The 27,275-nt window shown below is 40.6% G+C and overlaps 1 protein-coding gene across 1 annotated transcript in view; it reads left to right on the top strand.

Annotated features, from left to right (window-relative positions):
* The window catches only part of LOC132405211 (15-hydroxyprostaglandin dehydrogenase [NAD(+)]-like), a 70,654-nt gene extending 44,594 nt beyond the window's left edge, over positions 1-26,060 (top strand). The window contains exons 5-7 of the mRNA XM_059989902.1: positions 20,524-20,600; positions 24,518-24,657; positions 25,869-26,060. Of these exons, the coding sequence (XP_059845885.1) occupies positions 20,524-20,600; positions 24,518-24,657; positions 25,869-26,010 (359 nt within the window). The 3' untranslated portion in view covers positions 26,011-26,060. The remainder of the gene's footprint in view (positions 1-20,523; positions 20,601-24,517; positions 24,658-25,868) is intronic.
* Positions 26,061-27,275: the final 1,215 nt, after the last annotated feature.

Below are 27,275 nucleotides of genomic sequence, written 5' to 3'. Positions count from 1 at the left end.
GAAAAGAGCATGCCCTGGGTGCTGGAGGTTCTTAATAATGGACACTGCCATTTTGAGACACAGATCCTTGAAGATGTCCTGGGTACTTTGTAGGCTAGAGTCCAAGATGGAGCCGACTAAATTTATAATGCTCTGCAGCTTCGGTTGGTCCTGTGCAGTTGCACGCCCCCCACCGCCTCATACCAGACTGTGATGCCATCTGTCAGAATGCTCTCCACTGTACACCTACAGATGTTTTTGAGTGTATTTGTTGACATAGCAAATCTCTTCAAACTCCTAATGAAGTATAGCCACTGTCTGGCCTTCTTTATAACTACATTGGTATGTTGGGACCAGTTTAGATCCTCAGGGATCCTGATACCCAGGAACTTGAAACTGCTCACTCTCTCCACATCTGATCTCTCTATGAGGATTGGTATGTGTTCCTTCATCTTACCCTTCCTGAAGTCCACAATCAGCTCTTTTGTCTTACTGACTTTGAGTGCCAGGTTTTTGCTGTGGCACCATTCCACTAGTTGACATATCTCACTCCTGTATGCTCTCTCGTCACCACCTGAGATTCTACCAACAGTGATTGTATCATCAGTAAATTTATAGATGGTATTTGAACAATGCCTAGCCACACATTCAAGCGCAAATAGAGAGTAGAGCAGAGCATAAACCCCTAGGGTGCGCTAGTGTTGATCGTCAGCGAGGAGGAGATGTTATCAGCAATCCTCATAGATTGTAGACTTCTGGTTAGGAGTCGAGGATCCAATTGCAGAAGGAGATACAGAGGCCCAGGTTCTGCAACTTCTCAATCAGGATTGTGGGAATGATGGTATTAAATGCTGAGCTATAATCGATGAACAGCATCCTGATGTAGCTGTTAGTGTTGTCTAGGTGGAGAGCTATTGAGATTGTGTTTGCTGTTGACCTATTGTGGTGATAGGCAAATTGCAATGGGTCCGGGTCCTTGCTGAGGCAGGAGTTCAGTCTAGTCATGACCAACCTCTCAAAGCATTTTATCACTGTCGATGTGAGTTCTACTGGGCGATAGTCATTAAGGCAGCCCACATTATTATTCTTAGGCACAGCTTCTCCTTCTCAAATTTCAGGGTGAATTCAATCATATAATGATCTTTTCCCCTAAGGGTCCTTTTACCTTAAGCTCTCTAATCAATTCCGGTTCTTCACACAACACCCAATCCAGAATAACTGATCCTCCAGTGGGCTCAACTGCAAGCTGCTCTTAAAAAGCCATTTCATAGGCACTCTAGAAATACCCCTTCCTGGAATCCAGCATCAACATGATTTTCCCAGTCTACCTGGATATTGAAGACTTCCATGACTATTGTAACATTGCTCTTTTGATATGCATCTTCTATCTCCATTTGTAATTTGTAGGCCTCATCCTTACTACTGTTTGGGGGTCTGTAAACAACTCCCATCAGGGTTTTTTTTTACCTTTGCAGTTCCTTAGCTCTATCCACAATGATTCAACACTTTCCGACCCTGTGTAATCTCTTTCTAATAATTTGATTTCATTTTTTACCAACAGAACAACACTGATCCTTCTGTCCTCTATAATGTGTAGTCTTTGGACATGAAGCTCCCAGCTGTAATCTTCTTTCAGCCATGATTCTGTGATGCCCACAACATCATACTTGCCAATCTGCAACAGTGCTGCAAGTTTATTTACCTATTCCATATACTGTGTGCATTCAGATACAACTCCTTCAGCCCTGTGTTCATCTTTCTTGATATTGTCTGCAATTTTGCTCTATCAACAGCATCTCCTCACTGCCCATTACTTCTGTTGTAATCCAGCTGCTGCATTATCTTCAGCACTACTATCTGCCTTTCCTACGATGCTTCTTGCATTGAAATATATGCAGCTCAGGACACTAGTCACAGCATGCTCAACCTTTTCATTCCTGACTCTGTCTGAGGTCTAACTAATATGCCTCCACAACCTCTCCACTAGCTGTTCCAGCCCTTTGGTTCCCATCCCCTTGCAACTTTTGTTTAAACCCCACCACACAGCATCAACAAACCTTCCTGCTAGGATATTAGTCCCCCTCCAGTTCAGGTGCAAACCATCCCTTGTGTACAGGTCCCACCTACCCTGGAAGAGATCCTCATGATCCAAAAATATTATGCCCTTTCTCATACACCAACTCATTAGTCATGTTTTAAACTGTACAATCTTCCTAGTTCTGGCCTCACTAGCATGTGGCACTGTAGCAATCCTGAGATCACAACCCTGGAGGTCCTGCCCTTTAACTTAGAACCTAACTCCCTGAACTCACTATGCAGAACCTCATCATCTGTCCTACCCATGTCATTGGTACCTACATGGACCACGACCTCTGGCTGTTCATGCTCCCTCTTTAGAATGTGCAGAACTCGATCAGAGACCTTCCAGACCCTAGCATCTGGCAATCAAAAACCATTTGGGAATCTTTTTCTCACCCACAGAGCTTTCTTCCATCCCCCTAACTATGAATCCCCTATCATCATAGCATGCCTCTTCTGCCCACTTCCCTTCTGAGTCACTGAGGCAAACTAAGTGCCAGAGATTCAGCCACTATGACTCTCCTCAGTTGGGCCATCCCCTCCCCCCAACATTATTCAAAGTGGTATATCTGTTGTTGAAGGGTACTCTGCACTGGCTCCTTAAATCCTTTCCCCTTCCTGACTGTCACCCAGTGTCCTACCCCCTGTACCTCTTTATATGTCCTATCTATCACCCCTCCAGCTTCCTGAATGATCTGGAGTTCATCTAGGTCCAGCTCCAAATCCTTAACATGGTTTGTTAGAAGCTACAGCTGGATGCACTTCTCACAGCTTGGCCGTTAGGGACGCTGGAGGTCTTCTTGCCTTCCCATATCCCACAAGAGGAGCATTCATAGGGGACAAAGCCTCAAGGTTCGGAGGAGTAGATTTAGAACGGAGATGAGGAGGAAGTGCTTTTCCCAGAGAGTGGTGAATCTGTGGAATTCTGCCCAATGAAGTAGCAGAGGCTACCTCAGTAAATAAATTTAAGACAAGACTGGATCGATTTTTGCAAAGTAGGAGAATCAAGGGTCATGGGGAAAAGGCAGGTAGGTGGAGATGAGTCCATGGCCAGATCAGCCATGATCTTATTGAATGGTGGAGCAGGCTCGATGGGCCAGATGGCTGACTCCTACTTCTATTCTTATGTTCTTACGTTCAACTGTCCTGCCTGTCATCCCTTCTATTTTAGCTGGGCAGATATAAAGAAGAGAATGAAAAAACATGAGCTTTTCTTTCCTTTGATTTCTCTGACTGAAGCTTCTTTTCTCTGAAGCTTCAAAGAGCTAAAGCCTCAAGGACATCACTATGACTATGTCCACTCAGACGACGACTGCTGTGATGATGGCCACTGCCCCCTCCTTCTTTTAATTTGCTCTTGCTAATCAATCTCAAATGCCACTTGGTTGCCGGTCAAAACTTTTTTGTTGTACTGACCTGCTGCTGACCTTTATCCTCTGGCAGTGTGCCTGATTGAAGTCTCCTCCTCTCAAAGCCTCCAATGTCTGGATTGACCTTTGGTCAAAGCTCCTTTTCACTGTACTGACCTGCTACTGCCTTTTATCCTTGGGCAGTGGACCTAATTGAAGTCCCCTCCTCTCAAATCTTCCATTGTCCACATTGGCCACTGGTCAAAGCTCTTTACCTTTGGCCTCACTTTTATATACTCTGTGTCCATCTCCTGAGTAAACACAAGTGCAAAAACTTATTTAAGATCTCCCCCTTCTGTTTCGGCTCCATACATGGATTATCATTCTGATCTTCCAGAGGACGAATTTTGTCCCATGCAATTCTTGTGCTCTTAATATATCTGTAGAAACCCTTAGCATTCTCCATAACATCTGGCAACTTCATGCCTTCTTTTAACCCTTCTCATTTCTTACTTAAAGGTTCTGTTGGATTTCTTATATTCCATAAACCCCTCATTTGTTCCTACCTTCCTATACCTGCTATGCACCTTTTTTGTCTTAACCAGACCCTCAATATCTCTTGAAGACCAAGATTCCATACACTTTAACCTAACTTGGCAGGGGGGTAGGAACCAGAGTGAAGGGACTTAAGATAGGATGGATGGTAAAGATAGCATGCAGTCAGGCTGTCAGGAAAACCAGGCATGTGATGGAACTTAGCTGCAGTCAACAAGCTGAGATTCAAAACATTAGGGATGCAGAATCGGGAAGAATAACAAATATGGTACTCAAGGTGATGTATCTATATGCGCGTAGTATAAGAAATAAGGTGGATGACCTTGTTGCACTATTACAGATTGCCAGGTAGGATGTTGTGGCCATCACTGAATTGTGGCTGAAGGATGGTTGTAATTGGGAGCTGAATGTCCAAGGTTACACATTATACTGGAGGGATAGGAAGGTAGACGGGGGTGGGGGGGGGGTGGCTCTACTGGTAAAGAATGGCATCAAATCAGTAGAAAGATGTGACATAGGATTGGAAGATGTTGAATCCTTGTGGGTTGAGTTAAGAAACTGCAAAGTTAAAAGGACATTGTTGGCAGTTATATACAGTGGCTGGGAGGTGGACCACAGATTACAACAGGTAATAGAAAAGGTGAGAAGAAAGGGCAATACTATGGTAGTCATGGGAGATTTTAACATGCAAATTGATTGGGAAAATCAGGTTGGGAATGGATCTCAAGAGAGTGAATTTGTTGAATGCCTGAGACATGACTTTTTAGATCAGTTTGTCATTGAGCCTACTAGGAGATCAGCTAAACTGGATTGGGTGTTATGTAATGGACCAGAGATCACTAGGCAAAAGAACCCTTAGGAACCAGTAATCACAATATGAATGAGTTCAACTTGAAATTTGATAGGGAGAAAGTAAAGTCTGATGTAACAGTATTTCAGTGGAGTAAGGGAAATTACAGTGGTATGAGAGAGGAGTTGGCCAAAGTAAATTGGAAAGAGCTGCTGTAAGGGATGTCAGCAGAGCAGCAATGGTGCGCATTTCTGGAAGAAATGAGGAAGGTGCAGGACATGTGCATTCCAAAAATGAAGAAATACTCAAATGGTAAAATAGTACAACCGTGGCTGACAAGGGAAGTCAAAATTATTGTAAAAGCAAAAGAAAGGGCATACAACAAAGCAAAAATTAGTGGGAAGATAGAAGATTGGGAAATTTTTAAAAACCTGCAGAGAGCAAGTAAAACAATCATTACAAGGGAAAAGATGAAATATCATAGCAAGCTAGCAAATAATGTCAAAGTGGATAGTATAAGTTTTTCAAGTATGTTAAAAATAAATGAGAAATGAAAGTGGATATAGGACCACTAGAAAATGAGGCAGGAGAAATAATAACGGGGTCAAGGAAATGGCTGATGAACTATAACCATATATCCATATAACAATTACAGCACGGAAACAGACCATCTCGGCCCTTCTAGTCCGTGCCGAATGCTTACTCTCACCTAGTTCCACCTACCTGCACTCAGTCCATAACCCTCCGTTCCTTTCCTGTCCATATACTTATCCAAATATTTTTAAATGACAAAATTGAACCTGCCTGTACCACTTCTACTGGAAGCTAATTCCACACAGCTACCACTCTCTTTTTATTTATTTGTTTATTTATTGATTAAATTTTTAGAAAATTACAAAGAATAAATGTAATGAAAAAAAAGAAAAATAATATTGATCCTCCCCCCTCCCCTTAACCCTCCCTCCCTTAACCCTTATCTAAAGAAAGAAAAAAAAGAAAGAAAGAAAGAAAGAAGAAAAAGGATTGCCTGGATATCAGAGGATCCCCACTTGCTCCATGGAGTTCAAAATAATTTTAATATTTAGTTTTACTTTCCCCAATTACTTTATAATTCTATCTTCAAAGGTCCTATATATTTAATCCCATCTTTTGTATGTATGGGAGCCAAATTTTCAAAAATATATCATATTCATTTCTTAGATTATATGTAATTTTTTTCAAGTGGAATACAACTATATATTTTATTATTCCAACGATCCATAGTTAAATATAAATCAGATTTCCAAGTAACTGCGATAACTTTTTTAGCTACTGCCATTGCAATTTTTATAAATTTTTTCTGATACTTATTCAATTTAAGTTTCAGTATTGTCCCTTCAATATCTCCTAATAAAAATAACATTGGACTATGTGGGAGTTGTACTCCAGTAATTTGTTCCAATAAAAGTCTTAAATTTATCCAAAATGGTTGAATTTTAAAACAAGACCAAGTAGAATGTAAAAAAGTACCAATTTCTTGATTACATCGAAAACATTGGTCAGACATATTTGAATTTAATCTATTTATTTTCTGTGGTGTTATATATAATTGATGTAAAAAATTATATTGTATTAATCTAAGTCAAACATTTATTGTATTTATCATACTATCAGAACATAATCGTGACCAACTTTTTCCATAAATTTTAACATTCAAATCAGATTCCCATTTTTTTCTTGATTTATAAATTCCAGATTCAGTTGTCTGTTCTTGAATCAAATTGTACCTACAAGATGTAATTTTTTTAATTTTTCCTTTTTGAATTAATATTTCTATTTCACTAGGTTTTGGCATCAACATTGTTTGACCCAGCTTTTCTCATAAATAAGCCTTTAATTGAAAATAACAGAAAAGAGTGTTATTTGATATTTTATATTTATTTTTTAATTGATCAAAAGACATCAATATACCTCCTTCAAAACAATCACCTATATATTTAATCCCCTTTTGGAACCAATTATGTAAAAGTTTATTATCCATTGTAAAAGGAATAAGCCTATTTTGAATTAAAGTTCTTTTTGCTAATAAAGATTTCTTTATCTCATCATCCATATTTACCTTATTCCATAAATCAATCAAATGTCTTAATATAGGAGATTCTTTTTTTCCCCTTATCCATTTGGATTCCCATTTATATATAAAATCCTCTGGTATGTTTTCTCCTATCTTATCTAATTCTATTCTAATCCATGCTGGTTTTTTTTTCATCAAAAAAAGATGCAATAAGTCTAAGTTGATTTGCTTTATAATAAATCTTAAAATTTGGAAGTTGTAACCCTCCTAAATCAAATTTACACGTCAATTTTTCCAATGATATTCTTGACATCTTTCCTTTCCAAAGAAATTTCCTTACATATTTATTCAGTTCTTGAAAAAACTTCTGAGGTAATTGTATTGGTAAAGTTTGGAATAAATATTGCAATCTAGGAAATATATTCATTTTTACAGCATTAACTCTACCTATTAATGTTATTGGTAACATCATCCATTTATCAAGATCCTCTTTTATTTTTTTTAATAATGGCAAATAATTTTGTTTATATAAATTTTTTACATCATTATCAACTCTAATACCTAAATATTTTATCCCATTTATTGACCATCGAAATTGAGTTACTAATCGACATTGATTATAATTTCCTTTGGTAAGGGGTAAAATTTCACTTTTATCCCAATTTACTTTATACCCTGATACTTTTCCATATTCTTCCAATCTAAAAGATAATCTTTGCAAAGATTGCAATGGGTTTGTTAAATAAATCAAAACATCATCAGCAAATAAATTAATCTTATATTCTTCTTGATTAACTCTAAAGCCCCCAATGTCTGAATCTGTTTGAATTAATTCAGCTAATGGTTCTATTGCCAATACAAATAAAGCAGATGATAATGGGCAGCCTTGTCTAGTTGACCTCGTTAAGCAAAATGGTGTTGAAATCTGACCATTTGTAACTACTTTAGCTTGAGGATTAGTATTTAAGTTTTTAATCCATTGTATAAAAGATTTTCCTAACTCATATTTTTCCAATACCTTAAATAAAAAATCCCATTCCAATCTATCAAATGCTTTTTCTTCATCCAAAGCAACTGCCACACTCATTTCCTCTCTTTTTTGTGCCAAATGAATTATACTAAGTAACCAGGTTATTGATTGTTTTTAATAAAACCTGTTTGATCCATAGGTATTAATTTTGGTAAATATTTAAATATTCTATTAGATAAAATTTTTGCTATTATTTTATAATCTGTATTCAACAAAGAAATAGGTCTATATGATGTTGGTTTAAAAGGATCTCTATCTTTTTTTGGCAATACTGTTATGATCGCTGTTAAAAAAGATTGTGGGAGTTTATGCATTCTTTCCACTTGATATATTAATTCCATAAAAGGAGGAATTAATAAATCTTTAATTTTTTTATAAAATTCAGGAGGAAAACCATCTCCTGGGGATTTATTACTCTGAAGTGATCCTAAAGCTTCTTCAACCTCTTTTAATGTAAAGGGCATATCTAATCTTTTCTGTTCTTCCAAATTTAATTTTGGAAGGGTTATTTATGATAAAAATTTATCTATCTCAGCAATCTTATTTTGTGATTCTGATTGATATAGTTCAGTATAATTTTTTTTTTAAAGTTTCATTAATTTCTAAAGGTTTCTAAGTAACCTTATTTACACTTGTTCTAATTGCATTTATTGTTTTAGGAGCCTGTTCTGTTTTCAGCTGCCAAACAAGAATCTTATGTGATCTTTCACCTAATTCATAATACTTCTGTTTAGTTCTCATAATTACTTTTTCTGTATGATATGTCTGGAGTGTATTGTAATTTTTTATTAACAAGTTGTCTTCGTTTTTCTTCTGTCATATATCTTTGAGATTCTTTTTCTAACTTTATGATATCTTTTTCCAATTGATCTATTTCTGCCATGTATTCCTTCTTAATTTTAGATGTATAACTTATAATCTGACCCCTTAAATATGCTTTCATTGCTTCCCATAATACAATTTTATCTTCAACTGAATGTAAATTTGTATCCAAAAAATTGAATCTGTTTTTTCATAAAATCACAAAAATCTTGATGTTTTAATAAAATTGAATTAAATCTCCATCTATAGATCGATTCCTCCTTATCCATCATTATCATTGTCATTATCAAGGGGGAATGAACTGACAGTACTCTTGCTTTATATTCCACACTTTTCACTCTATCCTGAATATTTTTTGATAATAAAAAAAATCAATTCTTGAGTAAGTTTTATGTCAATTTGAATAAAATGAATAATCTCTTTCTCTTGGATTAATTTTTCTCCATATATCAATTAGGTTTAAATCTTTCATTAATGATAAAGTTAGTTTTATTACTTTTGATTTTGTAGCAACTTTAGTTGACCTAACCAAAACTGGATCTAAACAAAAATTAAAATCTTCACCTATTAATATTTTATCATGTGCATCAGCCAAATTCAAAAAAACCTTGTATGAATTTTGCATAATTTTCATTTGGTGCATAAATGTTCATAAAAGTCCATAATTCTGAAAAAAAATTGACAATGTATAATCACATATCTCCCCGCAGAATCAATTGCTACATTTTGTATTTTAATTGGTAAAGTTTTATTAGCCAAAATTGCAACTCCTCTCGATTTTGAATTAAATGAAGCTGCAATGACATTTCCAACCCAATCTCTCTTTAATTTCTTATGTTCTGTTTCTGTTAAATGTGTTTCTTGTAAAAAAAGCTATATCTCCTTTCATTTTCTTAATATATGTTAAAACTCTTTTTCTTTTCACAGGTCCATTAATTCCATTAACATTAAAACTTTAAAAATTAAGTAAATTAATCATTCGTAATACCCTGGGAACTCTTTGACATTCTCCATGTTGCTATGAGTCTCTCCCCAACAATCCAGGCAAAAAAGAAGAAAAATAGAAAAAAGGTAACTAATAAATAAGAAAAAAAAACAAAATACCCCCCCCCCACTAATGTTGCGAATAAAAAGAACACAACATTACCCCCCCATTTTACAGGTCATGGCAATTGCCATGATTGTACACGTGAAACTCTCAGCCATTGATCAGGAGCTCTTCCAGCTCTCCCGCAAAAAAAATATATTAGTGAAGAAAAGAAAGAAAATAATTAATGTCTCTACTCCCAATTAATACTCCTCAACTATTTTTGTTTTCCTTATAAATGTCCATCAAGTCCAACCTTATTTCAGTCTTCATCATTAGTCCACTTCATTTCTATAATTCTTTAGTCCTCTTCGTGGACATCAAATAATTCTTGTACAAATTTCACTGCTTTCCGGTAATCAACAAAAGATCTTCCTTCTTCGTTATCCAGGAAAATTATCAGTTTTGCTGGGTAGCTCAATAAAAATTTAAAGCCCTTTTCCCATAAAGATTTTTTCACTGGATTAAATTCCTTCTGCCTCTTCAGAAGATCATAACTTATGTCTGGATAAAAAAAAAACTCCTTTCCCTTCTATTATCAATGGCCCATTTCTCTTTTTAGCACCTTGAGTAGCTGCCTTCAAGATCATTTCTTTATCTTGATACCTTAAGCATTTTATCAAAATTGATCTTGGATTTTGATCTTGTTGAGGTCTTAGTCTTAAAGCTTTGTGTGCTCTTTCAATTTCAATTACTTGGCTTCCTTCTTTCATTTCCAAAATTTTCGGAATCCATTCTTGAAAGAATTTTAGTGGATTTTCTCCCTCTGTACCTTCCATAAGACCAACAATTTTAATATTATTTCATCTACTAGAGTTTTCAAGTGCATCTATTTTTTCCAACATCCATTTTCTTTCTATTGTCCAGGCAAGATTATTGTCTTCTATCTTATCTATTCTTTCAGTGTTTTCTTCCATTTTTATTTCCATCTCTTTAACTTTATTATCCATCTTCTTTTGTTTTTCCACCACATTATCGAGTGTATTCTGCATCCTTCTTATATCTGTTCCTATAGCTTTTAATTCATTCATCATATATATCAGGATATCTCTTCTGTCTCCTTTAATCTCTTCTTTTCCTCTTCTTCATCCTCTGTATTTCCCAAAGAGTCTGATTCCACTTCCGATTCACTTCCAGCCGTAGTTGAGATTTGTAGTTTTGTTAATGTCTGTTCATGCATACTTGTTTCTTCGCGCATGCGTTGTTCTTGCCGTTTCTTCTTAGAGACCGCCGACTTCCTGTCCCGCATCATCAGAAGTGCCATGCACTTCGCCAGGAGGAAATCCAACTTGAGTCCAAGGCTTCGTCGATATGGTTAGGCCTTCTTCCCTGCCGATTTGCGCAGTCTTCGAAGTAGTAGCTTTCTTCTGTTTCGGTTTAGGAGCCATATCCAAAAATAATCCTGAGTTACTTATAAATAGTTTCCAGTAGGTATTTATTAATTCTTCTTCATTTAAACCCTATTTCATTACTTTTTACGAGGGAGCTGGATTCCCAACGTCTCGACCCTACATCATCACGTGACGTCCCCCAGATACCACTCTCTGAGTAAAGAAATTCCTCCTTGTGTTACCCCTAAACTTTTGCCCCAACTCTCAACTCATGTCCTCTTGTTTGAATCTCCCCTACTCTCAATGGAAAAAGCCTATCCATGTCAACTCTATCTACCCCCTCATTATTTTAAATACCTCTATCAAGTCCCCCCTCAACCTTCTACACTCCAAAGAATAAAGAATTAACTTGTGCAACCTTTCTCTGTAACTTAGGTGCTGAAACCCAGGTAACATTCTAGTAAATCTCCTCTATACTCTCTCTATTTTGTTGACATCTTTCCTATAATTCAGTGACCAGAACTGTACACAATGCTCCAAATTTGGCCTCACCAATGCCTTGTACAATTTTAACATTACATCCTAACTCCTATATTCAATGCTCTGATTTATAAAGATTCAGAAGGAGTTGGGAGTCCTTGTGCAGAACATCCTGAAGGTTTACTTGCAGGTGGAGTCAGTGGTCAGGAAGACAAATGCCATGTTAGCATTCATTTCAAGAAGTCTAGAATACAAGAGCAAGGATGTGATGCTGAGGCTTTATAAGGCACTGGTGAGGGCCCACCTTTGATATCGTGAACAGTTTGGGCCCCTCATCTTAGAAAAGATATGCTGGAATTGGAGAGGGTCCAGAGGAGGTTCACAAGGATGATTCCAAGGAATGAAAGGATTATCATACAAGGAATGTTTGATTGTTCTGGGTCTATACTTGCTGGAATTCAGAAGGATGACAGGGGATCTTAATGAAACCTTTCAAATGTTGTAAGGCCTAGAGAGAGTAGATGTGGACAGGATGTTTCCCATGGTGGGAGAGTCCAGGACAAGAGGGCACAATCTCAGAATAGAGGGGCTTCTTTTCAAAACAGAGATACTGAGAAATTTCTTTAGCCAAAGGGTGGTGAATTTGTGGAATTTGTTGCCACAGGCAGCTGTGGCGGCCAGGTCATTGAGTGTACTTAAGGCAGAGATTGATAGGTTCTTGATTGAACATGGCATCAAAGGTTATGGAGAGAAGGCTGGGAACTAGGGTTAAGGAGGAGATAAAAAAAGGATCAGCTATGATTGAATGATGGAGCAGACTCGATGGGCCAGATGGCCTAATTCTGCTTCTGGGTCTTAAGGTCTTATGGCTTACCTTTGCCTTTTATTCTGACAGACACATGCTCTCAAAAATTCTCTTTTGAAAGCTTCCCACTTACTAAATACACTTTTGCAGAAAACAGCCTGTCCCAATCCACATTTGCCAGATCATTTCTAATACCATGAAAATTGGCCTTTCTCCAATTCAGAACTCAACTCGCAGATCAGACCTTTTTTTTGCATATTGACTTGAAACTAATGGCATTGTGATCATTAGAAGCAAATGATTTCCCTACACAAACTTTTGTCGCCTGCCCTGTATCGTTCCCAAATAGCAGATCAAATATCACATGTTCTCTCATTGGGACTTGTATATCCTGTTGAAGGAAACTTTCCTGAACACATTTGACAAACTCTATCCTGTTTAGTACTTTGTACGGTATGGGAATCCAATCAATATGTGGAAAGTTAAAATCACCTATTATAAAAAAAACTATGTGTCTTGCAAAAATTTGAAAATTCTCTACAAATTTGTTCCTCTAAATCCCTTGGACTGTTGGGTGGTCGATAATATGCCCCATTGATGTGATCATACCTTTCTTAATACTCAATTCCACCTATAACACCTCACTAGACAAATTCTCCAGTCTGTCCTGAGGGAGCAATGCTGTGACATTTTCCCCGACAAGTTACTCCACCGTTCCTCCTTTAATCTCCCTGCTCTGTCGCACCTAAAACAATGGAAGTCCCAAATATTGAGCTGCCAGTCCTGCCCCTCCTGCAACTGTCTCACTAAAGCTATAATATCATAATTCCAGCAGTTGCTCCATGCCCTGAGCTCATCCACCTTTCATATGATACTTCTTGCATTGAAATATATGCAGCTCAGGACACTATCGCACCACGCTCAAACTTTTGATTCCTGACTTTCTCTGAGGTCTTGCTAGCATCTATCGCCATACCCTCTCCACTAACTGTTCCAGCTCTCTGGTTCCGATTTGCATTTCTAGTTTAAGCTCCACTGTGCAGTACTAGCAAACCTCCCCACTGAGATGATTTAGTCCACTTCCAGTTCAGGTGCAAACCGTCTCTTCTGTACAGATCCCACCTTCCCTGGAAGAGAGCCCAATAATCCAAAAATCTTACGCCCTCCTTCCTACACCAACTCCTTCGCCATGTGTTTAACTGTATATGTGATAAGAGACCATGACAAGGATGGTTTGGACCTAAGTGCTGGAGTATCTGAGGCTGGATTTGGGACAAAGTATAAAGCTGGAACAGGAACTGAGCAGGAACAAAACACTAGAAACTATGTCTGGTCAGGCTTCCAACTGAGTGCTGAAACTCAGATTAAGTGCTCTTTAAGTACTCAATTCTTGGCACCCAAAGCATGATTACCAATTAGCGGGATGGTCCTGAATCCTTAGAGGTGCTGTGCCAGCTATCCATATTCGGGAGAGTTAGAGCGTCTAAGCACTGGAAGCTGGCAAGGTTGAGTGCGTTGTAACAGGACCCCCTCCCCTTCAGCCAACCTCTAATGGCCCTGGCTGGTTAGAGAGATGTTGATGGTAGTCACGGATGAGACCCCAGTCTAAGATGTACCTTTCAGGAACTCAGCACCATTCCTCAGGTCCAAATCCCTCTCAGTCCATGAGGAACTGCTGAACACCCCGAACAGTTCATGAATCCAGAATTCTTTTTACAGTGAACTCCTATTCCCCATCAACAAATCTGGGTGTCTGTGGGATTGATGGTGGTGAGGCTAAAGGATTTCTCATGGATTTCAACTTGGAACTATAGAAAGTTGATCTTAAGGGTCTTTGAAAGCTGCAAGGCTTACTTTTTTGTGAACCTTGAAGGGTCCAATGAAATTGGGCAGCAATTTCCTAGATTCTACCTGGAGAGGTTAATCCTGAGTCAACAGCCAGGCCTGTTGCCCAGGCTGCAAAACTGGTTGCTGTTTTCTCTTGCAGTAAATCATTATTTCAGCCTTCCAGGTAGAGGCTAAAAAAAAATCTCCCTTGCCCTAGTCTATTTCTCCTTGTAGCGTTGGGAGAGACCTTCAGATGCAGGAACTCCAACTTCAGTCTCCTGCTCAGAGAATAATGGTGGACAATACCCAAATTGGTATTCAAAGGAGGACATCCCATGCATTAAATGCCGTAAAGTATATGAGCAACCTTTGCCCTCATCAAATGGTCACTCCACTCATCCAGTCTTTCAGAGGCCAGGCATCTTAGGGTATGTTTTATATCTTGGTTCACCTGCTCTGACTGGTTGTTGGACTGTTGGTGAAGCCCAGAGGAAAGGTTTGCTGTTGCCCCAATCTGCTTGCAAAACTCCCTCCAGAAACGTGTTGTGAATAATGGACTGTGATCCATGATTATGTCCACCAGAATACCATAGATTCCAAAGATCTAGTCCAGGTTAATTTTAGCCATCTCCACTGCAGATGGTAACTCGTTCAAGGCAATGAGTCTGCAGGCCTTTGAAAATCAATCAATAATTACAATAATTGTCTTTCCCATGGAAGGTGGAAGACCTGTGACAAAGTCCATGGGGATGTGCGCCTATGGTCTGTCTGGAACAACTAGAGGATTGGGGAGCCCTTGAGGTTGGGTACGGGGCTGCTTGTTCTGGGTGCATCATTACCTTCTCTTGATGTGCTAAAGGGTCCAGACAATCCCTGAGTGAGCGCTCATTTTCAATTCATCCCATTTCCTGTCCATCCCAGAGGCTGTGGTTGTGCAGTGGCCAAGGCTTCCCCATTCCAACCACCTGCTTGCACCAAATTTTAGAACCCAGTAGCATAGTCGGCCACTGACCGACTTCCCTGATGCAGTTCCATCAGAACAGCAAGGCTCTGATTGCACCCGTGGAATGATAAAATACCTTTCTTATGGTGGGTATGAATTCCTCCAATTCCACACAAATCTCCAACCTTTGATCCCAATGTGTGGTGGCCCAGGCAAGGGCTTTCCCGGTCGGGAGAGAGATCATGAAGGCCACTTTTCCACACCGAAGAGAACTGGGACGTGCCTGAGTCTGAATACCATTGAACATAGAGTGAGGAAGCCACCGCAAGAACCCTGGTCTCCATCAATTTTCTCCAGGGTCGGAAGATGTACTGGCTTCACAGAGCAACTGACAGCCTTGCTTAAGTGACTCTGACATCTCCCTTGCAATAGCTGGTACATGGCAGCCTGGAGTTGTGTTTCTCAAGGTTCTGTCTGGGAATCCTCTCACTGTGGTTAGCCACAGCAGCTGAGAACATCTAATACCCTGCTGGAGACATGCTGGCTCAATTGTACTGTGATGAGAGACCTTGACAAGGATGGTTTGGACCCAAGTGTTGGAGTATCCAAGGCTGGAATAGAGACATGGTATAAAGCTGGAATGAGACCTGAGCACAACCAAAACACTAGATGATATCTCTAACTAAGCTTATGATTTAGCACCAAACCTTAGTTCAGGTTCTCTTTAAATAGATGACCCTGAGCCCTCCCAACTATCCAAATTCTGAACAGTTAGAGCATGTAAACACCATAAGCTGGTGCAGTTGGGTATGTGTCGTAACAATAATCTTCCTATTTCTGGCTTCACTATCATGTGGTACAGGTAACAATCCTGAGATCACAATCCTGGAAGTCCTGCCCTTTACGTTAGCATCTAACTCCCTGGACTCCCCATGCAGAGCTTTGTCACTCATTGGTTTCTAAAGAGTTCACAACCTCTGGCTGTTCAACCTCCCACTGAGAACTTATTCTGAGATGTCCTACACCCTAACACCCAGGAGGCAACATACCTTCCAGTAGTCTTGTTCTCATCCACAGAAACACCTTTCTATTCCCCTAACTAACAAATCTCATAAGACCGTAAGACATAGGAACAGAATTAGGCCATTTGGCTCATTGTGTCTGCTCCACCAATCAATCATGGCTGATCCTTATTTCCCCTCCTCAGCCCCACTTGCCAGCTTTCTCCCCGTAGCCTTTGAGGTCATGTCCAATCAAGAACCTATCGAGCTCTGCCATAAATACACCCAACAACCTGGCCTCCACAGCTGCACATGGCAACAAATTCCACAAATTCACCACCCTCTGACTGAAGAAATCTCTCTGCATCTCTGTTTTTAAATGGATGCCTCTCTATTCTGAGGCTGTGCTCTCCATCCTAGACTCCCCACCATGGAAAACATCTTTTCCACATCTACTCTTTCTAGGCCTTTCAACATTTGAAAAGTTTCAATGAGATCCCCCCTCATCCTTCCTAATTGCAGCAAATACAGACCCAGAGCCATCAAATGTATGATATTCCTTTCATTCCTGGAATCATCCTTGTGAACCTCCCCTGGACCCTCTCCGATGCCAGCACATCTTTTCTAAGATGATGGATCCAAAACTGTTTACAATACTCAAGGTTAGACTTCATCAGTGTCTTATAAAGCCTCACCATCAGATCCCTGCTCTTGTATTCTAGACCTCTTGAAATGAATGCTAACATTGCATTTGCCTTCCTCACCACCGACTCAACCTGCAAGGTAGCTTTAGGGTGTTCTGCATAAGGACTCCCAAGTCCCTTTGCATCTCAGATTCTTGGATTTTCTCCCTGTTTAGAAAATAGTCTGCACATCTATTTCTACTACCAAAATCAATGACCACACATTTTCCAACATTGTATTTCATTTGTCACTTTCTTGCCCATTCTCCTAAACTGCTTAAGTCTTTTTGCAGCCTACCTGTTTCTTCAACGCTACCTGCCCCTCCACTAATTTTCGTATTATTGCAAATTTGACAACTAAGCCACCTATTCCAACATTTAAATCATTGATATACAGTATAAAAAGTCAATCAGGAAACCTGAGTGAACTCCCCGACCAGTAATGCCACCCCTCCCACTCTGTTGTGTCTAAAACAAAGGAACCCTGGAATTTTGAGCTTCCAGTCCTGCCCCTTCTGTAACTGAATCTCACATATAGCTACAATTCCATGTGTTGGTCCATACCCTGGCTCATTTTCCTATCTGACGATACTTCTTGTATTGAAATATATGGAGCTCAAAACATTAGTCACTCCATGCTCAACATTTTCTTCAAAAAAGAAATCAAGTCATTAGAAGGAGGTGGCATAGGGTCAGAAGGTGTTGAATCATTGTGGATAGAGCTAAGGAACTGCAGTTCTACGAACTGCAAGGGTAAAAAGACCCTGATGAGAGTTCCATATAAACTGTCAAAGGATGTGGCCTATAGTTTAAAATAAGAGGTAGAAAATGCAGGCCAAAAGTGCAATGTTACAATAGCCATGCAGGTAGATTGGGAAAAGCGGTTTGTTGCTGGTTTACATAAGGGGGATTTCTAGACCACCTATGAGATGGCTTTTTAGAGCAGCTTGTGGTTGAGTCCACTAGAGGATCAGCTATTCTAGGTTGGGTGCTGTGCAATAAACCAGAATTGATTAGAAAGCTTAAGGCAAAAGAATCCTTAGAGGAAAATTATCTTTATATGATCAAATTCACCCTGAAATTTGGGAGAAGCTAAAGTCAGATGTATCAGTATTTCAGTGGTGTGAAGGGAATTACAGAGGCATGAGAGAGGAATTGGCCAGAATCAATTTGGAAAAGAACACTGGCAGGGATGACAACAGAGCAGCAATAGCTGGAATTTCTGGAAGCAATTCAGAAGGCACAGGATATATACATCCTAATGAGGAAGAAGTATTCTAAAGGAAAGCTGACACAATCTTGGCTAACAAGAGAAGTCAAGCCAACATTAAAGCCAAATAGAGGGCATATAATAGAGAAAAGATTAGTGGGAAGGTGTAGGATTGGGAAGCTTTTAAAAACCTTCGGAAGACAACTAAAGTCATTAAGAAGGTAAAGATGGAATACAAAAGTAGGTTAGCCAATAATATTAAAGAGGATACCAAAAGAGTCTTCAGATCCATAAAGTATAAAAGAGAAGTTAGAATGGATATTGGACCACTGGAGAATGATGCTGGAGAGGTAGTAATGGAGACAAGGAAATGGCAGATGAACTGAATAAGTACTTTGCATCAGTCTTCACAATGAGAGACAATAGCAGTATGGTGTCAGGGATCATGATGTGTTTGAAGTTACCATAGCTAGAGAGAAAGCTCTTGGGAACCTAAAAGGTCTGAAGGTGGATAAATCACCTGGACCAGATGGTATGCATGCTTAAGTTCTGAAAGAGGTTGTTGAAGGGATTGTGGAGGCATTAGTAATGATCTTTCAGGAATCACTGTATTCTGGAATGATTCTGGAAGACTGGAAAATTGCAAATATTCCATTCTTCAAGAAGTGAGAGAAGCAGAAGAAAGTAAACTATATAGGTCAGTTAGTCTGACTTTAGTTGTCAGGAAGATGTTGGAGTTAATTATTAAGGCTGAGGTCTCAGGGTACTTGTAGGGACATGATAAAACAGATAGCACTCGTCATGGTTTCCTTAAGGGAAAATCTTGCCTGACACATGTGTTGGAATTCTTTCAAAAGATCACAAGCAGGATAGACAAAGGAGAATCAGTTGATGTTGCCTTTTCTGGTTGTCTACCGGTGACTAGTGGTGTTCCACAGGGATCTGAGTTGGGACCAATTTTTTTTACATTATATGTCAATGACTTGGATGAAGGAATTGATGGGTTGTTTTGCAAAGTTTGCAGACGATATGAAGATAGGTGGAGGAGCAGGTAGTTTTAAAGAAGTAGAGAGGCTATAGAAGGACTTAGACAGACTTGGAGAATTTGCAAATAAATGGCAGATGGAATATAGTGTTGAGATATTTATGGTCATGTACTTTGGTAGAAGAAATGAAAGGGTTGACTATTTTCTAAATGGAGAGAAAATACAAAAAAAAACTGAGGTGCAAGAGAACTTGAGAGACCTTGTACAGGATTCCCTAAAGGTTAGTTTGCAGATTGGGTCTGTCGTGAGGAAGGCAAATGCAATGTTACCATTCATTTCAAAAGGACAAGAATATAAAAGCAAGGATGTAATGTTGAGACATTGTAAAGCACTGGTGAGGCCTCACATGGAGTATTGTGAGCAGTTTTGTGCTCCTTATCTTGAAAGGTCTATGTTGAAATTCGAGAGGGTTCAAAGGAGATTCACGAAATGATTCCAAGATTAAACAGCTTGTTATATGAAGAGCGTTAGATGGCTCTGGGCCTGTATTCATTGGAATTTAGAGAATGAGGAGTGTCCTCATTGAAACCTACTGAATGTTGAAAGGCCTTGATAGAGTGAATTTGCAGAGGATGTTCCCTATAGTGGGAGAGTCTAAGAGCAGAGGACACAGCCTCCGAATAGAGGTGTGTCCTTTTAGAATAGAGATGAGAAATTTCTTTAGCCAGAGAGTGGAGAATCTGTGGAATTCTTTGCCACAAGCAGTTGTGGAGGCTAAGCCTTTATGCATATTTAATGAAGAGGTTGATAGATTCTTGATAGGCCAGAGCATGAAGGGATATGGGGAGAAGATGGGAGATTGGGGCTGAGAGGAAAATTAGATCAGCCATGATGAAATGATGGAATAGGCTCGATGGGCCAAATGGCCTATTTATGCTCCTATATCTTATGGTCTTATGATCTTTTGTTTCCTGATTTCTTTGTCTGATGTCTTAATAACCTCTGTCTCAAAAACTTCTCCACTATCTATTCTGGCAGTCTGGTTCCCATTCCCCTGCAACTCTAGTTTACCCCACTTCCTCCCATGCAGCAGTAGCAACCCTTTGCGCTATGATATTAGTTCCCCTCCTGCCCCCTCTCAGTCCTGATGCAGGGTCCTGGGGTCAACTTGACCCTCTGTGTTCTTCCAGTGTTGTGCTCTTGTTCCAGATCCTAGTATCTGCAGTCTCTTTTGCCTTTCTTGTGCCCAGTATTAGTGTCGGTAGGTATGTCCAAAGATGATGATAGCAGGTGCCATGCACCATGTCGATGCCATTGTTGTGTCCAATGCCAGAGTCAGAGCCAGAATTGGTGCAAAGTGTCACTGCAAAAATTGATGCTCAGCACACAATGCCACTTGTTGGGCACTTCCTGATGGATGATGTTCACTTGGTCCTCTGTAGTGGAACACTGGATTTTGGCAATTTTATTGACCATGTTGTGACTGAATCTCTCTCTGTCCCACGCTAAACAGCATTTTATTCTATGGAGATCGCACCAGTATACACAGCCAGCAAGTGCGGTGTGGTGGGATTCACAAGAGCTCTCTCTGTAAGTATTACTCTGTGTGTGGAACTCTCCTTAGCTTTGGTACAGCTCAGTTATCATAGAGTCTCAGCCCTTCAATCCATCCAGTGCAATGGAAGATGAGAAGCCACTTGACAGAGGGCCAGAAGATTATGAGAGGTAGAGTGGACAGCCAGCACCTTTTTCCCAGGCCGACAATGGTCAATATCAGAAGACATCCATTTAAGGTGAATGGAGGAATGTTTAGGTGAAATGTTACAGGGAAGTTTTTTACACAGTGGTAGATGGCAGTTGTGATCATTGAGACCTCTTTAGGCAGACTGTCTATTCCAGACAGTATCCTGCTAAATCTCCTCTGCACCCTCTCTAAATCTTTTACATCCTTCCTATAATGAGGCAATCAGAACTGAACACAATAATTCAAGTGTGGTCTAATCAATTCTAATCAATATGTTCATAACTTTACCTTGTGAACATATAGAACATATTAGGCATCCAGTAGCCTCGAGAGACCATGGATTTGCGCTTTAGAAAGTTTCCAGGGCACAGGCCTGGGCAGGGTTTGTATCGGAGACCGGCAGTTGCCCATGCTGCAAGCCTCCCCTCTCCATGCCATCTATGTGGTCCAAGGGAAGGGCAAGGGTCAAGATGGCTTGGCATTGGTGTCGTTACAGAACAATGTGTGGTTAAGTGCCTGGCTCAAGGACACAACACGCTGCCTTAGCTGAGGCTCAAACTAGCGATCTTCAGATCACTAGACCAACGTCTTAACAACTTAACCACACGCCAACACTATAGGACATAGAAATCTACAGTGCATTACAGGCCCTTTGGCCCACAATGTTGTGCTGACCATGTAACCTACTCTAGAGACTGCCTAGAATTTCCCTAGTGCATAGCCCTTTATTTTTCTAAGCACCATGTACCTATTTAAGAGGCTCTTAAAAGACACTATTGTGGCTCATGAACTCAAACCCCCTACAAATGAAGGCCAGCATACCAAATGCCTTCTTAACAACAACAACAACTTGCATGGCTACTTTGTAGAATCTATGGACGTGGACCCCAAGACCCCTCTATGCCTCCACACTGCTAAGACTCTTGCCATTAATTCTGTATTCTGCCTTCAAGTTTGCCCTTCCAAAGTGATTTACTTCACACTTTGCCAGGCTGAACTCCATCTGCCACTTCTCACCCCCCCCCCCCATTTTTCCAGGTTGAACGCCTTTTGTCACTTCTCACCCTAACTCTGCATCCTCTCAGTGCCCTGTTGTAACCTGTCACAGCTTTCTTCACTATCCACAACTCTATCAATCTTAGTGTCATCTGCAAAATTACTAACCCACAGTTCCACTTCTTCATCCAAATCATTTATAAAAATCACAAAGAGCAGGGATCCGAACAGATCCTGGTCACTGACAACCAGGCAGAATACTCTGCAAACACGAGGAAAACTGCAGATGCTAGAAATTCAACCAACCCACACAAAATGCTGGTGGAACGCAGCAGGTCAGGCAGCATCTATAGGGAGAAGCGCTGTCAACGTTTCAGGCCAAGACCCTTCATCAGGACTAATTGAAAGGAAAGATAGTAAGAGATTTGAAAGTAGGAGTGGGAGGGGAAAATGCGAAATGATAGGAGAAGACCGGAGAAGGTGGGGTGAAGCTGAGAGCCAGAAAGGTGATTGGCAAAAGGGATACAGAGCTAGAGAAAGGAAAGGATCATGGGACGGGAGGCCTAGGGAGAAAGGAAAGGGGAGGGGAGCACCAGAGGGAGATGGAAAGCAGACAGAGTGATTGGCAGAAAAAGAGAAAAAAAAGGGGGGAGGAAAAAAGCTAAATATATCAGGGATGGGGTAAGAAGGGGAGGAGGGGCATTAACGGAAGTTAGAGAAGTCAATGTTCATGCCATCAGGTTGAAGGCTACCCAGCCGGTATATAAGGTGTTGTTCCTCCAACCTGAGTCATCTTGACATTAGAGGAGACCATGGATAGACATATCAGAATGGGAATGGGATGTGGAAGTAAAATGTGTGGCCACTGGGAGATCCTGCTTTCTCTGGCGGACAGAGTTTGGTGTTCAGTGAAATGGTCTCCCAGTCTGCGTCGGGTCTCTCCAATATATAAAAGGCCACACCGGGAGCACCGGACGCAGTATACCACACCAGCCGACTCACAGGTGAAGTGTTGCCTCACCTGGAAGGACTGTCTGGGGCCCTGAATGGTGGTGAGGGAGGAAGTGTAAGGGCAGGTGTAGCAGTTGTTCCATTTACAAGGATAAGTGCCAGGAGGGAGATCGGTGGGAAGGGATGGGGGGGATGAATGGACAAGGGAGTCGTTTAGGGAGCGATCCCTGTGGAAAGCAGAAAGGGGGTGAGGGAAAGATGTGCTTGGTATTGGGATCCCATTGGAAGTGGCGGAAGTTATGGAGAATTATACGTTGGACCCGGAAGCTGGTGGGGTGGTAGGTAAGGACAAGGGGAACCCTATCCCGAGTGGGGTGGTGGGCGGATGGGGTGAGGGCAGATATGCATGAAATGGGAGTGATGCATTTGAGAGCAGAGTTGATGGTGGACGAAGGGAAGCCCTGTTGTTTAAAAAAGGAAGACATCTCCTTCGTCCTGGAATGAAAAACCTCATCCTGAGAGCAGATGTGGCGGAGACAGAGGAACTGTGAGAAGGGGATAGCATTTTTGCAAGAGACAGGGTGGGAAGAGGAATAGTCCAGGTAGATGTGAGAGTCTGTAGGCTTCTAGTAGATATCAGTAGATAAGCCATCTCCAGAGATGGAGACAGAAAGATCAAGAAAGGGGAGGGAGGTGTCAGAAATGGACCAGGTAAATTTGAGGGCAGGGTGAAAGTTGGAGGCAAAGTTAATGAAGTCGACGAGCTCAGCATGCGTGCAGGAGGCAGCACCAATGCAGTCGTTGATGTAGCAAAGGAAAAGAGGGGGACAGATACCTGTATAGGCTTGGAACATGGACTGTTCCACAAAGCCAACAAAAAGGCAGGCATAACTGGGACCCATGCAGGTGCCCATGGCTACACCTTTGGTTTGGAGGAAGTGGGAGGAGCCAAAGGAGAAATTATTCAGAGTAAGAACTAATCCCGCTAGACGGAGGAGAGTGGTGGTAGAGGGGAATTGGTTTGGATTCCAGACCTAACCAATTTTGTGAGACCAATTTTCAACCAATTTCCCAGACCACCAGCATTTTGTGAGAATAATCTGCATCTGCTGTCACCCCCTAGCTTCTATGGGCAAACCAATTTTGTATCCACACAGCCAGGTTTCCCTGAACCCCATGCCCCCTGACTGCCTATATGAGCTTACCATGGGGAACATTATCAAATGCCTTGCTTAAATCCATTCAGTATACACCACACCCCTGCTTTACCTTCATCAATGTGCCTTGTCACATCCTCAAAGAATGCAATCAGGCACATGAGGAATGAACTACCCCTCACAAAGCCAGTTGGTTATCCCTAATCAGACAATGCTTCACTAAATGCTCATAAATCCTTTCTTTAAGAATCTTCTCCAATTATTTTCCCACCACTGGAATAAGACTCAGTGGTCTATAATGCCCTTTTTTGAACAACCTCCAATGATTCGGTCACTATTGTGGACAGTGATGATGTGAAGATCATTGCCACTGTGCAGCAATCTCTTCCTATAGTAACATAAGTTATACTGTATCCCAGAATGTCCTTGTAAGTGATTGGCAGAGCAAGGATGACATCACGTAGGAGCATTGGTGCCTCACTACTCCAACCTTGACATCAGGTGGTGTCTTCTTGGAGTTTGCAGATTCCCTGTATCAGCCATGGGTTTCCCCCAAGTGCTCCAGTTTCCTCCACATCCCAAAGATAGGATGAGTAGATATAAGTGACCTTGTTTTTGGCAGTGGAAGACATGTGCCAACACACTAACTCTGGTTTCAGATGAGCTCCATGAAGAAGCAAGGAATTCGAGTGAATGCACTGTGTCCATATTTTGTTGACACTCCGCTTTTGAGACCTCAGCATGGAGATGGACAGAAGCTATTTAATGCCATGATTCAATCATGTGGGCCAGTTCTGAAGTGAGTATGGAAAGTGTCTCATCATTTCATTGGGTATTCATATGGTGAGGTCACAGGGTCATGCTGGACATTTGGTTGAATGTGCACCTTCTACATCAGGGGCCAGTAGTGGATAGGGTTAGAGCTTTAAATTCCTGGGCTTTAAACTGCCATGGGCCACAGCACATAGATGCAATCAAACTGATGTGTTCCAGTGACTTAGAAGGTTAAAGAGGTACAACTTGTCATTGAACACTCTAACCACCATAAGTCATTTGGTCTCTTGAGGGTGCTCCAACATTTGACCTTGGCAAATTTATAACTTCCTCTCAACACTATTCTCCTGCCTTCCCCCCGTAACCTTTGACTACTGATCAATGTAGGTAGGTGACCAGTAGTACACACAATACCACACATTTGGCCTCACCATCATCTTAGGACACTTCAACATAAAATCTCAACTCCTGTACTCAGTGCCTTGATTTATGAAGGTCAAAATTTCAAAAGCTCTTTTTATGACCATATCTACCTGTGATACCACTTTCAAGGTATTATGGATCTGCATTCCCAAGTCCCTATGTTCTACCACACACTTCAGAGCCCTACCAATCATCGTGTAAGTCATGGGCCGTCCTCCCTAAATGCAACACCTCACATTTGTCTGCCTTAAATTTCATCTGCCTAAAGACTAAAGTTCCTCACTACCAGTGTCAGGAACAGCAAATTTCCTGTAACTGTTCAGCTCTTGAACTAACTTGCACAAATCTAGTTACATGTATATCGCTATAACAAAACTATGACCACTTTGCACTACAATGGACCTGCCTTTTGTTCTTATTGTGTATTTCATAGTACATTTTTGTATAAGTTTTGTTTAATTTATGTTTTCTTGTGAATGTTGTCCCTCTAATGTTACATGCTTGTGTTGCTGCTCCAGGATTTTCATTGCACCTGTGCACATATGGACTTGTACATGCAGTAATAAACTTGATTTTAAGAGTTGAATTTCTACTATATTATTTTGCCTTCCTTCTTCTCTGGTGACAAAATAAGTTCTGTCCTCTCTGGAGTTAACCCTTGGTTCTAAAGTTTGGATCTGGGGCATTCCCAGGTTAGGTATCAGATCAAAGTCATCACCAACCCTGAAACTCAGGGCTTGGAACTGCCTTACCCTGCAGAGATGACATGGGACATTCTAACTGACGGCTTAGCTATCCTCTATTTTTGTCTAGGCCCTCTGAGGTTGCAGAGGCATTCTTGGAACTGGTCCTGGATCAGACCAGGAATGGAGCGGTGATGAAAATAATGCCCAATGGCAAGACTGAGTATGAGAAGCCACCAACTCTGCCTAATGACACTCAGAAACCTACTTAAAGATCCAAAGATCTCCAGCAGAGAGCCAAGGCTCAGGATAGTTCAGAACTCACCAATAAACTTATAAACCTATTGCAGAAATGTCTGTTTTATTCTGAATACACAGAGAGTACGTGTGTTAATGAGTGAGCGGGGGCGAGGAACAAATGACGGCAGCACTATGATAATCATCCTTGCCTAACTAACACACAGTCTCAAAATATAATCATTGTCTTCATTTGAGGACTCTAGGTATATTTTAGAAACACAGTAGGGGTGATGACTTGGTAAGGGTGTTAAAGCAACAGATACACCAAACTTAAGAGATGTGAGTCAAAATGAAAAGAAAAAAAATGTAGTATATAAGTCATACATTACAGAATGGAAACGGCATTCTCTCTGCCACATGTAGCAACTAATCAGCTCTTATCCACAATATTCCCATTTTACACACTGTCGGTAGCCTTCTTAATTTTTTATTACTCAATCCGTGCTCTCTCAACCTCCTCCACTTCTGTGATTTCTCCTTGTAACTGAACTTATACATCCTAGGCAGCATCCTGGTGTATCTTCCTTGCATTCTCTTTAATACCAAACCCTTCCTATTTTGTGGTGGCTGGAGTGCAAGCAGTATTCCAAATGAGAGCTAAACAAAGATTAATATTCAATGTCCTGACTAGTGGAACCAATTTTTCATATTCCTTCCTAACTACCATATCTAGTTGCACTGCCACCTTGAAGGATCAATGGCCATACTCCAAGGTCTCTCTATACATCACTTCTCACGATGGCGTAGACCCCTTAATGCGCCCAAATATCATCACCCCACATTTGTCTGAATTAAACTTTATCTGCCATTTTCAGTCTATTTGATCAGAGCATTGATACTTGCATACTACACTACCTTCCATACCATCAACAAGTCCACCAATCTTCACATCATCTATGAATTTACTGATCATGCCTTTAAACAGGGAGAAAATCCAAAAATCTGAGATGCAAAAGGACTTGGAAGTCCTTGTGCAGAACACCCTAAAGGTTAACTTGCAGGTGGTGAGGAAGGCAAATGCCATGTTAGCATTCATTTCAAGAGGTCTAGGATACAAGAGCAAGGATGAGACAGGGTATAGAAACTGTGGTGTACAAAGGCTATTGTAAATCTAGTCAAAAGAAAAGAAGAGCTTACAAAAGGTTCAAAAAACTAGGTAATGATGGAGATGTAGAAGATTATAAAGCTAGCAGGAAGGAGCTCAAGAGTGAAGTTAGGAGAGCCAGAAGGAGCCATG

Source organism: Hypanus sabinus, chromosome 15, assembly GCF_030144855.1.
Source record: "Hypanus sabinus isolate sHypSab1 chromosome 15, sHypSab1.hap1, whole genome shotgun sequence".
Taxonomy (NCBI): Eukaryota; Metazoa; Chordata; class Chondrichthyes; order Myliobatiformes; family Dasyatidae; genus Hypanus; species Hypanus sabinus.
This window is presented reverse-complemented; position numbering and strand designations above follow the sequence as displayed.